Source organism: Ruditapes philippinarum, unplaced genomic scaffold, assembly GCF_026571515.1.
Source record: "Ruditapes philippinarum isolate M1 unplaced genomic scaffold, ASM2657151v2 ctg3180_1_1_1_1, whole genome shotgun sequence".
NCBI classification, from domain to species: Eukaryota; Metazoa; Mollusca; class Bivalvia; order Venerida; family Veneridae; genus Ruditapes; species Ruditapes philippinarum.
The window spans coordinates 77,142-92,017 of NW_026865826.1; the positions used below are offsets into that span (position 1 = coordinate 77,142).

At 33.3% G+C, this 14,876-nt stretch overlaps 1 protein-coding gene and 1 long non-coding RNA gene across 3 annotated transcripts in view; both read right to left on the minus strand.

Annotated features, from left to right (window-relative positions):
* Positions 1–3,988: 3,988 nt before the first annotated feature.
* Positions 3,989–14,876, minus strand: part of LOC132730442 (THO complex subunit 2-like) — a 46,579-nt gene continuing 35,691 nt past the window's right edge. The window contains exons 35-41 of one of the 2 annotated variants that reach the window (XM_060716366.1): positions 14,559–14,597; positions 11,769–11,819; positions 10,186–10,254; positions 8,246–8,315; positions 7,410–7,516; positions 6,862–6,932; positions 3,989–4,571 (exon numbers count right to left, since the gene is read on the minus strand). In XM_060716366.1, coding sequence (XP_060572349.1) covers positions 4,550–4,571; positions 6,862–6,932; positions 7,410–7,516; positions 8,246–8,315; positions 10,186–10,254; positions 11,769–11,819; positions 14,559–14,597 — 429 coding nt within the window. In that variant the 3' untranslated portion in view covers positions 3,989–4,549. The remainder of the gene's footprint in view (positions 4,572–6,861; positions 6,933–7,409; positions 7,517–8,245; positions 8,316–10,185; positions 10,255–11,768; positions 11,820–14,558; positions 14,598–14,876) is intronic. The other variant, XM_060716368.1, reaches the window with a different exon arrangement.
* On the minus strand, positions 5,047–6,432 carry LOC132730443 (uncharacterized). Its single transcript, XR_009625760.1, has 2 exons — positions 5,672–6,432; positions 5,047–5,086 (listed from the first exon to the last, which is right to left on the minus strand). It is a non-coding gene; the product is annotated as an uncharacterized LOC132730443 (long non-coding RNA).

The window sequence follows — 14,876 nt, forward strand, 5'->3', positions numbered from 1 at the left end:
TGTGCCTTTCGCTCCCATTTAAGAGAGGAGCTTATGGATTATTCGTATCCATATATTCATTTCGTTTTGTATTATATTATCTGTACAAGCTGTAGATTGATTATACTATGGAAAGTGTGGGCATTAATATTTGAATTTTGTTTAAGGGTGCTTATTTTGAATAAGATTCTTATCAAGTTAGCTATCTTTCTTTACAAGGTAAAAATTAATACCTTGAAGAAAATATTTCTGGTGAAAATGGTATTTCACGTTTTCCTAGAAAAGTTTTGTTCTTTCTATGAATGATTGAGATTTCATATATTTGTATATGCTACCTATTGTTTCTTTTTTATGAATTTATGAATTCAGCTGTATACTTTACAAAGTAATATTTCATACTTTGGAGTAATTCATTCTAGAGAAAATGGTATTTGACGTTTTCCTAGAATATGGACAATGAGTGATTTCTGTGTTATTTCTGGAGAAAATGGTATCTGACGTTTTCCTAGAAACAGAAAAGTATTCAGTGAATTGTGTGTAAACTCGAATGAACACTTTTTTTCTCAGATTGAATGTGTATTCGAGATTTATGTATAAATCATCGTAAGACAATTGACTTCTTTCAGTAGTTTATTTGGTGAACTTTTAGTGTTTTGTATGATTATTTTGAATAATCATATTTATTGTTGTTACTTGTATAGTATGATTATATATATGCATATAATTTTTTTTTTTGTAATTATGTTTTTGGCCGGTGGGTTGGCGTTTTGGTAAATATTTATAATGATTAGTAATTCTTTGTGGATTGATTAATATATCATTCTATAATTAATTAGAGTTGACCAATTTTGCAGTTATTTAGTGATAATTCGTGATCATTTATTAACCTAATTAAAAATCATTATTGATATTTCTGTCTTGGTTTTTCTTTTTTAAATTTTAAAATGAACAATAATTTAGCGTATTTTAATACACCTGTTAAAATCGATTAATTTTTGTGAATGATAAAGTTTTATTTGAATCGAGTTGACCTCTGGTTATATCAGCTTATCTCGTTGGTCAACGGTTTATTTTTTAGATTTCTGATTGGATTAATTCAAATTTCTGTTATTGAATTTGATAGGTTGTTTAATTACCTATATATAGGTTATTTTGCTTTTGCTCGCCATTCTGTTACTTATTTCGTAGTCGAAATCACGTTTCTAGTCTTTTTGCCCACCCACCCTAGCCCATTTGGTTTAGCAATAAGTTTTTATTGCATTTAGTTATTTTAGTACTGCGTTTTGGTAAATATTTATAATGATTAGTAATTCTTTGTGGATTGATTAATATATCATTCTATAGTTAATTAGTGTTGACCAATTTTGCAGTTATTTAGTGATAATTCGTGATCATTTATTAACCTAATTAAATATTATTATTGATATTTCTGTCTTGGTTTTTCTCTTTTAAATTTTAAAATGAACAATAATTTGCCCTAGTGTTGTGCTTGCTGGTAAATATTTCAAGTATTAGTAGCTTACGCACATTTAGCAAGATATAATGCATGTAAGCAAAAACTTACTCCGGAAGAATAGAATGTTAGCTGAAATGTAATTTCCTTTAGGAAGAAAAACAAGAAAAGGACCCAACCTTTGTCTTTTAACTTTTCCTTGAATGCAAATACCTATATGCCTTCTGACTGTTAACGAACATATTTAAAGCTAAAATCCACAAACAAATAGCTCTATAACGTTTTGATAAATTGATTTTATTGCTTTTTTAAAACTAGTTTACTTCACTTCAGTGTTGTTATATTTTTCTAGTCCTTCGGGATCATTGATGCCAGCACTATTAAATGTTGAGATCAACAAGTTTTGTCGTAACACCAAAAGTATAAGGTTAGGTAATATATCGCCCACATATTAATGCTCTGTATACTCTTAAATTTAAAAGTAAAGATAACAAACTATCCTCAAACACCAAACTATAACATATATCAAAAATAGAATCATGCTCAATCAAACAGAGATTATTACGACGATTGTGAAAAATCTTTCAGCTAAACTACAACTTATTTCGTTAATCAGAACTGGAAGTATTTTATGTAGGATTCTAAAATCCAGGAGAATCAGAAAAGTATAATAATTCTAAGACAAAGTGTCGGTCAAGTAATAACGGCTGCCACACAGCACCTAACACTATGTTAATATTTTTGAGATAGGGGAGAAAGCTCCATTGTAAACTCAGAAATGTGAATAAATGACATAGCAGAAGTCGTTTCATAAAGTTAAAAAAATGTGCGTTGCGTTAAACATTTTTACTCAGATATCAGATACCGAAAAGTATTTTTAAAATGCTGATTTGTATCTTGTTTTAATTTTAAAGGCGCATAAGAGAGAAAGCCATATTCCATAATTTATTTTCAAATATATGATAACAAACGCAACTTTGTACGATCCGGTATGATATAATAATGAGTAGACTCTCGTTCGTTTGTCAAATAAAGGAAATATGTCAATCTCGTTGTAAATAAGTTTTGTCATTTATTTTGATAGTATATCTTTGACGTTTTTAATACAGATATAGGGACGGACGCTTATTGGTCACTTTCCAACAAGATATATTTGGAAGATTCAGTGCAAAGGATACGATTCATTGAAAGAAATGGTTCGACTTGGTATACATTATTTTAGCATTAATATTATCAATTGAATTACAGAATGGTTGTTAAAAGTGTATCGCATTTACAAAAATGATAAGTTTAAATGAAAGGAAAAAGATAAATGCAGGTCTTTCCTCAATATGATCAATACCTCAAGACAAGCAGATCGATTTGTACGAGGCCATCTGCGTTGATTATCATTATGGTGTTAGATTCAAATAGCTTTCTATATATCTTCGAGGTAAATTATTGTACAATCTTACATGCCAGTTTTTGTGTAAAGGGAGAATTTGAACGATGATTGAATGAATATATGTTGTAATCTTAAAAAGTTACCTCATTTAACGTTTAAAATAAGACTTATCGAAGGAAAGAATTTTAAGTATATTAAAAAGACCATTACACAAGTTTTGTTCCCATATACACCCATCACTTCAGGACTAATCCACGTCCTCACGAAACGTTTATTGAGCATTTCATTTCCAAATACGCAAAAAGGACATTTAAATACACAATACATGGAAATTAATAGAATTTACGGAAACCATTGTTCTCTGCATCCCTGTTGGGTAACAGAATAACAGGAGCACCGCAAAGGCGGGGCAAAATACGCCCAAATGTAAATTAGAGTAATAAAAAATAATTTAGTTAGAGATCTAATGAAGGATATTGTCTGAAAAATGTTTTATCTGATTATACTTCCGATACTAGAGGACCTTCAAGGTGGACGTTATAGCTTCACCCAATAGGACTCAAATGTGTTTTCCTAAAATCAAGTGACCCCCCGGGAAGGACCAATTTTGATATATCTTAAGCTCTAGACATTGTGTCACACAATGGAACTTAAATGTATTTTGCTGTACAAGTCTATATAAATCAAGTAATCAGGAAGCCCAAACCTGTCGTCTGCGAACTGTCTCATTTTAAGTAATATTTGTCAAAAAGTTTAAATTTTTCCTCTCAATACGTTCAAAAGATAGACAGTGGACACAGAATTTTGAAATTGATACACATGACTGTGACATTGACCTTGACCTGAGAAAGGTCAACCTGTGCTTTGCACATCATCTCATTTTGGTTATCATTTCTGCCTTTCCTTCCACCGTTCAAAAGATACAGAACGGGCACAAAAACTCAAAGTCTATCATCTGGGTTGGGCCAATTTGATCTCAGGAAGCGCACCATCTCATTATAAGTAAAACTTCTGCCAATTTTTTTTTTTATTTCTTTCTATCTGTTCAAAAGATACAGACCTGACATGAAAGCTGCTAACAGACGGACTACCAGACCACTGTGCATAACATATGAAGAAATTTTTCGTGTGTATAAAAATGCCATTTAAAATGGTAAAAAAGTAACAACAAACAAATTATATATTTTTATTGTATTCGAATTTTGAAAGCATGTTTGTAAGGACCCAGTAGAGTCATAAAATACTAGAGTAACTCTCTTAAAATATGTACATGTATAGCACAAACTTTAGTCTTAGATTAAAAAAAAAAGAGTTCCTATTTCAATACACCTTCTCATAATATAACAAAGAACTGAAAATCAGAGTCTTAAACAATAAAAATGCTTAGTAATTCATTTAATTCATAATAACATTACTGGATAGAACAATTTCTGTTTCAGACCTGTTTATTTTTTTTCCAAAATTAGGTCAGCAATAATACAAAGCAAGAAACTGAGCATTTCATCAACAAAATGTTCTATAATTATAATCAACTAAACACAAATTATATAAGAATTGATCCCTGAAAATCTGTTGTGTTATTTATTAAAATATGTGGCTTTGATCAACCTGGGATGACAGTATCAACCAATAATGATGGTGAATAAAAGTCTTGATGATAACATGGCTGTCTGTATGTTGTAAAAATATGTCTTAAAGCTCTTCATTCAACGGTAATAACTCATGTACACTCATCAAGACTTCTTTGGTCGTTTTCTGATGAACTGTTAAGGAAATAAAGTGGTATAACTCATTATAATATTAAAAGAATTGAACTAAAGAAATCATTAACAATGGCATTATGGTTAAGGACGATGTAGTCAAAACTTACTTATGCTATGGTGTATAATATATAAAACTCTTTCCAAGGACTGCATATTAAAAGCTTAATCCCTAGACAAGCAGTTCACTATCAAAGTTTAATTTGAAGTGAATTTTATCAGGGTCGTATAAACAAGATATGTTTGTAAAACATGTATGCCCCCTATCAGCAGCCAATTAGTCATGTGATAAGGTTATTATGCATGACTTCTGACCCAGTGATCAAACAATTAATGAGGGTTATCAAGTATCTACTGGTCATGACCTTGACCTTTGACCCCTTGACCCAAAACTCAATAGGGGTCATCTGCTGGTCATGACCAATCATCATACAAAGTTTGAAGTTCCTAGGCCTAAGCGTTTTTAGTTAATTGATCAGAAACCGTTTTTACCTACAAGGTCAATGTGACCTTGACCTTTGACCCCTTGACCCCAAAATCAATAGGGGTCATCTGCTGGTCATGACCAATCACCATGCCAAGTTTGAAGTTCCTAGGCCTAAGGGTTCTTTTATTATTGATCGGAAACCGTTTAAACATACAAGGTCAATGTGACCTTGACCTTTGACCCCAAAATCAATAGGGGTCATCTGCTGGTCATGACCAATCACCATGCCAAGTTTGAAGTTCCTAGGCCGAAGCGTTCTTTAGTTATTGATCAGAAACCATTTTTACTAACAAGGTCAATGTGACCTTGACCTTTGTCCCCTTGATCCCAAAATCAATAGGGGTAATCTGTTGGTCATGACAAATCACCATACCAAGTTTGAAGTTCCTAGGCCTAAGTGTTCTTAAGTTATTGATCAGAAACCGTTTTTACTTACAAGGTCAATGTGACCTTGACCTTTGACCCCTTGACCCAAAACTCAATAGGGGTCATCTGCTGGTCACGACCAATCATCATACAAAGTTTGAAGTTCCTAGGCCTAAACGTTTTTAGTTAATTGATCGGTAACCGTTTTTACCTACAAGGTCAATGTGACCTTGACCTTTGACCCCTTGACCCCAAAATCAATAGGTCATCTGCTGGTCATGACCAATCACCATACCAAGTTTGAAGTTCCTAGGCCTAAGGGTTCTTAAGTTATTGATCGGAAAGCATTTTTACCTACAAGGTCAATGTGACCTTGCCCTTTGACCCCTTAACCCCAAAATCAATAGGGGTCATCTGCTGGTCATGACCAATCACCATACCAAGTTTGAAGTTCCTAGGCCTAAGGGTTCTTTAGTTATTGATCGGAAACCATTTTTACCTACAATGTCAATGTGACCTTGACCTTTGACCCCTTAATCCCCAAATCAATAGGGGTCATCTGCTGGTCATAACCAATCACCATACCAAGTTTGAAGTTCCTAGGCCTAAGGGTTCTTTTGTTATTGATCGGAAACCGTTTTTACCCAAGAGGTCAATGTGACCTTGACCTTTGACCCCAAAATCAATAGGGGTCATCTACTGATCATGACCAATCACCATACCAAGTTTGAAGTTCCTAGGCCTTAAGGTTCTTTAGTTATTGATCGGAAACCGTTTTTGCTTACAAGGTCAATGTGACCTTGACCTTTGACCCAAAATCAATAGGGGTCATCTACTGGTCATGACCAATCACCATACCAAGTTTGAAGTTCCTAGGCCTAAGGTTCTTTAGTTATCACTTGGAAACCATTTGGTCTACGGACCGACAAGTGCAAAGCAATATACCCCCTTTTTTTCGAAATGGGGGCATAATAATACATTGTATTATTATAAATAATTTTCATGCATTTCTCTTTTTTCTTTATTTTTTTTATAATTTTTTTTTTTTTTTGGTGGTGGTGGAGGGGGGGGGGGGGGGTTGTCACATAGTATAGGTCATTGCGGCTTCTTAGCTTAACTGGTGAGGAAGACCAAACATGCACCAGAGTAGAACCACCAACATTTTGTAACTTGGACCGCTTTCTCACACGGAAGAATCCAACGATTTACTTCCACTCAGAGGTTATTTATAACAGCAATATTGAATTTATCTGACATCTGTACAGTCAGACCAACCAGCACAACTTTACTGACTGAACAAAAGTGTAACTGTCAGTTGTTAACTTTCAGTATTACCATAATGAGATCCTTGAAATGCAACAGTGAAACGTCCTATTGTAGCAAGGTAAAGTATAATACAATGTATTACTACAATTTTATTGTGAAAGGATACGATCTGTCTTTATCTTTCTTCTTCTCTCTATCTTTACTTCTAGAACGTTCATGTTCACCATCTCTGAGATCCTGTAAGTCAATATATAATCTCATCACTATGTCAGGCAAAGTTGTTTGTTTTAAGTTTTTTTTCCAACTCTTTGTTTTTATTAGTAGTAGTAAATTAGTATATATACATGTACATGTATTTTGGAGACATTCATGTATAATAATACAACTTGGTCCTACTGAAGTTCAAACCATTTAAACTCTTGCTTAAGATTATATTGTTGTTGTTTTCTACTTTTTAACCTTCACAATGTTGAATTTGAGTAACTAACTTTTCCTTCCTGAAGCAAACTTTGACTTCTCTATACTACTTTAACAGATTCAAAATTGACCAGCTGAGATCTGGCATAATCACCGGCCTGATTTTACAATTGACAGGCATTTTTATTATCCCTGAAATGTATTTGGGTATGTTTTTTCACAAATCCTTATTTATTATTAAAGTATGCATTCAATCAATTTAGGAACACCATTAAACATCATTTTTATGAAACATACCTTTCTGCTACTTCCTGCCCTACTACCATCATGATGTCTGTCATAACTGTCATCTTTTGACCTTCCTCTGTCCTCCGAATCTCCATTTAATTTACTCGACGAGCGACCTGAAACGCACATTATACACTTGGTTTTTCTTTTCTGTAACATACCAATGTACTGGTAATATTTTTATTTTTGTTTTAATACAAGTTTCCCCAGTTTTTGTAAAGGATATACAGTGCCTATTCAGCCTTTCTGTTGGAGAAAGATCTCAAGTCATATTATGATTTAACATTTCAGACAAGAGCTACCTAAGTAGAACTAGTGACCTTTGAAAACTAGCCACACAGCTTATTAACATAAAACAAAAACTGTCTGTAAGACAGAGTGCTAGAGTATTCTCAATGCTTGACATAACTCTTAGGGAAGGTAAGTCAGAGTTATGGGACCTGTGTCCATCATGTAAATTAATCACATTAAGTGACGTTTCAACTCCTTCCCTCCAGTAATTTGAACAGGCTCAATCAAACCGAGTCTGCAACATTTTTAATTTTGTCGTGTTGGGCTTTCTTTAGGGATTCTGTATTTCTCTATTTTGAGATATCAGCTTGCAAGCGAAAAACTTAAGTGAGACACCTGAACCTACTCCTGGGTGAGTACAGTATCTCACCATTCTTTGAATACTCAAGCTAAAAATTGATTTAATGGCCATGGAGGAATTTAAACCAATAACAGGTACAGTCAAGTGATCCAGCCACCTGGCCACTAAGGTCTTAACATATAGCAATTCCTTCATGTTAGACTGAGATTATAGTGTTATCTTTTTGTATATCTAATATCAAAATAAAACTTACTTGAAGAAGGCTCAAGGCTTCGTCTTTTCTTGCTAGATGATGCCCCAACATCATGGTCACTGTAGTGGTCCTGTAAAAGTAAATCATCTCGACAGTTAAGAACAAACATTTGTATTTTATTCTTAATCAAACTACCTTTGTCAATACCTAAGATTGAGGAGAACAGCTATTCTGATCCACACCCTCTTATGAATACCTTTTGCTTACTATGTGTGGTTTCAAGGAAAAATTTAAGAAGAATTTTTAAATGTCAACTTCATTTCTAAACATCTGTGACTTTTATTTTTGGTTTCTGTTTATCTAAAGCTGATTCATTATAAATTGTCAATGTATGATTGTAATTATTTTTGTAAATTATGTCATTAAACTCATTTTCATGCATTTTGGGGTATCTATGACATAGAATATCAAATTCAACTTTGGATAAGTATTTTCCCAATTATCATGCTTGATATTCGCCATAATTGTAAGAGAAAAAATATCCTGAAACTAAAAGACAAAACATAACAACCTTGTAACCAAAAACTAAAACAACACAGTATTTCCACCACTCATGCACAGTGTATTAGACTAATGAGCTTGGACAAAAATAACTGGAACCTTTTAACATGCCAAATGCTATTCATACTAAAACATGCATTTTAATATCTTTTTTCAAATTTTGAATGAAATCTTCTTTATTTTTTACACAAAACTTGCTATTTGACTTTATTTGTTATTAAATCATTGAAGCCTAACTAACATTTGAGCCATTCTATGATAACCAAGTAGTAAAGTCATAATGAGAAAAATATGGTCCTGATCCCATTAAATGCTTAAACAATGACAACAAAAACAACACCAACAAAAACAACAAAAATAACAAGTCTTTCTTTATTATGGTATATAAAACTGAAGTAATCTAATGGATATGAAAATATGATTTGCGTCAATATTCTAAGCACCAGCAAAGATATTTAAAGATCTACACTCTGTTGGCAAATTAGTTTTATTTTACATTAAGGTTCAATGCAGGCTAAGATCAAAAAACAATTTCGTGAAGAAAAAATGATTTCAAATGGCCAAAAATAAGGTAAATCAAAGTTTTCGACCCTTACCCAGCTAGAATCAAAATTTATTAGCCCTTGCCACCAGGCACAGATTAATGTCAATTAAAGTCTGTGGGCCAGGCCAGGCTACTAATTAGTACAGTGTCACCAGTCTCTATTATAAGCAATTTAAACTTTTCATCTTGATATCCCTAATATTGATAATGGTTAGTTTTTTGGAGGGCAGAAGATGTACAAGTTTAAGAATTTCAGCAGGTTAAAGATTAAATTTATTCACTTAGATCCCTTCTCATGTATCATATTCCATTACACTGTTACAGAGGAATTTTTCAGTAAATTAAACATTTGTTTTAAAGCATGTTTCTGCAAAACAGTAGGGAACATGTAGTGCTTTAAACTAAAATCAAGTGCAACTAACATTTCTTTCCTGGAAAGCCCATACAAAATCCATTTCTTTATAAACTTTCAAATAATATTTCCCCAAAGAAGGTTTAATTCTTTATACTGAACAAGTAAACTGCATGCGATGTAAACTGTCTGTTAAAATAACAACTTTTGACAAAAGTTCCAAGAAGTTAAAGAAGTCATAACTCCCAAAATATAGCTTTCAGAAATGTGGCTCTTGTCTAACAACTGCACCTTGTCAAGATACGAAAGTATTCCAAGATTTATGTTGATAACTTATAAAATATTTGAATTGGCTGCATTAATGTTTTTGAACGAATACAACAACGACACCACCACAGCAATCCGAGTAGCCCAACTTTTTCTTCAAAACAGACAATCTAAAAAATTAGTGTAATAAATAACAAGAGTAAATAAAATGTATAATAACTATAAAATAACATATAAAATATTAGCATTTCCATGACAACACTGATAATAAATTACCTCTTCTTGTAAACTATTGTTCTGGGATGTTTCAGTGTCGTTAAGGGCAGCTCTTGCTTCTTTCTTCAGCTTTTAACATAAAATGGTTTTGTTTGTTTATTTATGCCTTATTTATACATCTATATTTTAAGGAAGCATTAATCTAAAAATAAAATCCATCCAGAAAAAAAACCCATTGATAACATTGATGAAACTAGTTTTCATGTCATAGTGTATATAGACAAGGTTCAAACATGTCACTAAAATCATTGCTTGCCTTTAAATGTATTTTCCTACATAAAACCTGACTTACCAAGGATGTATATATTTCAGAATAGTAACAGAACTAAACCAATGCAGATAAACTATTGAAGAAATCCAACTGCATTACCATAGCAAAATGAAATGCACACAAAAACTTGAAGTTTGGTATGCCACTCTTATGGATATCAAAGATCATGTTACATGAACTTCTTTATTTGTAAACTTTTTTAAGACTGCTTACATTGTCTCTGTGACCTTGACATTCTTCAGTCATTTCAATGCAACTCTGACTTTAAGCATACAAGTAACCTTGACCTTACACCTAGATAAAGTTAAATTTAAAATCAGTACAGGTTATCTTCTGGTCATGACAAACCTCCAAAACAAATCCTAGGACTACATGGGGAAGTGTTTTCTAGTACATGTATATGGTTGGATAAAATTAATGCTGACATTGACCTTTGACTGACTGACCATAAAATCAAAACAATTTATCTCCTAGTCATAACCAAGCTCTAAGCTACATCTTAAGATAGTAGGTCAAACAGTTCTCTAGTTTTTGGTTATACAAGATTTAAGTAGTTGAGGCTGTTGGGATCTTATGCTACTGACCTCAAAATCATAATAAACCTCAACAGGGTTCTTAGGACTGCAAGGTCAAAGCACTTTTTAGTTACTGGTCAAACAACATACACTAAACATACCAACAGACTGACAATGTGCAATTTAACCTCAGTTCTCCAAAGATGGGGGTGGGGCGTGGGGTGGGCATACTTATGGACTATACAAAACAGAGGGCAATTTACATGTATGAGTATGCAAATTCTATTTCCAATCATTTCATATGGCTCACATACTGTACTTCTATTAATAGCAACAAAGTCGCAGCTCATGCTGATTAATTCATCTACTTTAATTCTAACATGTGTAAAATCTTGTATGTACTTTAGTGGTGATGATTTATATATACACAACTAACAACACACCAACCTTTCATCCAACTAACTTTCAAAAGCTGTCATGCTCCAATGATGTTAAAAAGCAAACAACTGTATCTTACCATCTTCAGTACAGGCTCTACTTGTTTTAAACAGAACAAGTACTGAAGTAATCCAAAGTTGAGTACTCTTGAGGAATTAATTATATGTTTTACATTGATTAAAAAAAACTTCAATAAAACAAAACACACTACTTTTCTTCTATAAAGCTATATAATTGCATAGAAAAAAAAATCTGCTCGGAAATTGGTTGATTTAAACCAGTATGTGTGTCTTTAACATCTTTGAGCAACCCAAACCACACAAGCAATAATGAAAACAAATCAGAATACTGCTTCTTACCCTCTTTTTTTCCTTTCTTTCTCTTTTTTCTTCTTTCTCTGGGGATAAACTCTGTAACACACATATACATAGAAAATATACAGGTTCCATATTCTAATACATTTCAATCCATACCTTCAAAATGAATCAAAAGATTTAATGAATTTAAGACCTTGTTTGATTGATTAGGTTTTATGTCACACCAACACAGTATAGGTCATATAGCGATGTTCCAGCTTTACTGTTGGAGGAAGACCTCAGGTGCCCTTTCATGCATTATCTCAGGCACGAACAGGCACCTGAGTAGAACCAGTGATGTTTGGTAAGCTAGCTGGATAGCTTCCTCACATGAAAGAATCCAAAGTCCAAAGTCGGGTTTCGAACCCACAGCAGTGAGGGACAAGTGGTTTGAAGTCAATGACCTTAACTGCTTGGCCACGGACATTGTGGCCAGCAATAACTTGAGACACAAGAAACTGTGTTTAGACTGCACATATGCCACCATTAGTATTTTATATCATAAACCAAACTTAACACAATGGCCTTTCAGTAATAAGATAAGCAAATACATTTTTGATTTGCCCAGGAAAAAGTATACGATATGACCTGAGGTTAAGTAATAGCATTATGCAAGGGGCATAGATATAGGCACCCCTGTCTCTGTCAATCAAATAACCTTCATTTTTATATTTCTGTGGTTGAGCTTAATGACGCACCAACACAGTATAAGCTAAATGACAACTTTCCTGCTTTACTAGTGGAGGAAGACCTCTCGGCACCAACAGACACCGGAGTAGAACTACCAACATTTCCTTAACAAACTACGAGGTATGTTCAAAAAGTTCGTGGATTTTTGCTGTCATTTTTAAGTTGGTTCATAAAAACACCCTTAGTGGATATGAATCGAAAGAGTGTCTTTATTTCTAAAAGTAAGATTTACTTTTATTGTAAACTTTTGTTTCCTTTACGAGTTATGTGCACTTTAATAACCATGGCAACGCAACATCGGCGCACGCCGAAATTTTCATATAATGTTTAAATATAAACAAATGTTGAAACAAACTGAATGATTGTTTTATGAAGTAAATTACAAGTAATCATCTAATAGTATGTAAATGACATAAATCTGAAATTTGACGTCGATTGGACATTGTATAGCTGAACAAACAGGTTTTGAGCAGTAGTAGACAGACGGGTATGTTGGAAAGCCCGTTTAAAAACTAGAAATTTGCTCTTTCTGAAATTTTTACCAATAAATGTGGTATACTCCTTCATAGTTTTATTAGGTGATTAAATTAACTAATAACAATGGGTTGGCGAGCAAGTCTCTTAGTTTCAGGTCGCGCAAGCAATTTAAATACGGCAAATACATGCTCACAGACAGAAAGGGCGACGGAGAATTTTTAGCGGCAAATTGTTGGGACGTTTGTAACGTCAATTGCAAAAGATCTACAGAAGTCCAGACAGTATGAAAGGTTTGCGAGATGTCCGACATATTTAATTTCTGCATCGGATCTTTGCATTCAATTCTGACAAAACAATTTAATTTAATTAAAATAATATGTTATTTCATTTACCAGGATATATGCGTATTTACAATAAATAATTGTAGTTATTTTTTGTATTACGTGTATTTACTCTGGTCCGTTTGATAATTAATGCTAACCGGTATTCAGTAGATTTACCGCATAAAATAATTGTCAGTTGATAAAATGTTTTTCTTTATCATTGATAATCATATTGGTGTAAGATCGGACAAGGGCGGTTTCAAATTGATACTATAAATCAACAATTGAATTAAAATAACACTGTCCGTTAAGTGTCGAAATTACTCAAAAATCCCGATAAAGAGCGGAAAGTATGCGGCACTCAGACCTTTATACAGAAAATGGATCGAAAAGATGAACCACTTTATATCTCGGGTCATCATCACACACAGAAAAATGGTTTTGGTATATGATCCGTAGATATTGAACACTAAAAAGAAACAATGTCGCTGGTAAAATGTTTCATTTATATTGCGACGTCACGAACGTCATTTTGTTTCGTCATCAGCGTGCGCCGGATTGTGCACCCCTTGTGATTTGTAACTGTCACAGAATTGTTATTTGTAAACATATTGTTTTGATTTTTCACTGTTAAATCAGGACATATTTTCGTGTATGTCTCTTGTAAAATCATAAACGCACATTAAAAGATGTGAACAGTAGAGCCGCAGTCCACGAACTTTTTGAACAGCCCTCGTAGATTGCTTCCTCTCATGAAATCCAAAGCCCCTAGGTTTTTATTTCATATCTTCCCTTTTATGATTTATGGTGCTACATTTTCTCCTTCAGAAAGTCAAGGGTGAAGAACAGACAGTGAGACAGCATGCCTGAATATTCTCAGCGCTTGACAGTAAAACAAGAGCCTGGATAATCATAATCTAGAATTTTTTTAAGTTATAAAAAGCCATAATTCTCTCTCTCAAAATCCATGTTAAGAGTTATGGCTTTGGACACAGGACAGTGACCTCCCCTTGTATCATTCTTCAAAATGCATGTGTAACCCATTCCCTGCAGTAGTTTTGGAGATTCACTTATATGTACCAACTTGCACTCAAAACTATACCGAAGTGTGTTGCAGACATTGACACCAACAATATAGCAAAATATGATAAACAATTTAACTGCAAGTCTAAAATATTGGATATTTACTGAAAATAAAGTCATGTAAAATGCTGATCTATTGTACCAACTCTGGACAAAAATTTACGAATTTGGAAAAAAAAAACCTGAACAAATTTTAATACATTAATGTTACAAGTCTTACCCTTCTATGCCGTGATTTAGATGTTACACTGGTGTCCTCCTATAATGACAAAACAGGGTCAATCTTCTGGTTAAATATATCAATGTTGACCGAATCACTCAGTCTGGACAAGCTGAAAACATCGCTTCAACCGACCATACAATAAACATTGTCCTCTCATTATATATACATGTAACAATATAACACATGTCTATATCTACTCCGTATTTCCCCTGCTAAGTTTCAAGCTAAAACAATGGAGTGTTTTGATAATAGAACAAGTTATTTGCATGATACACGTGTGAGAGACAATAGCGTATGTGTGATAAATATGACTGG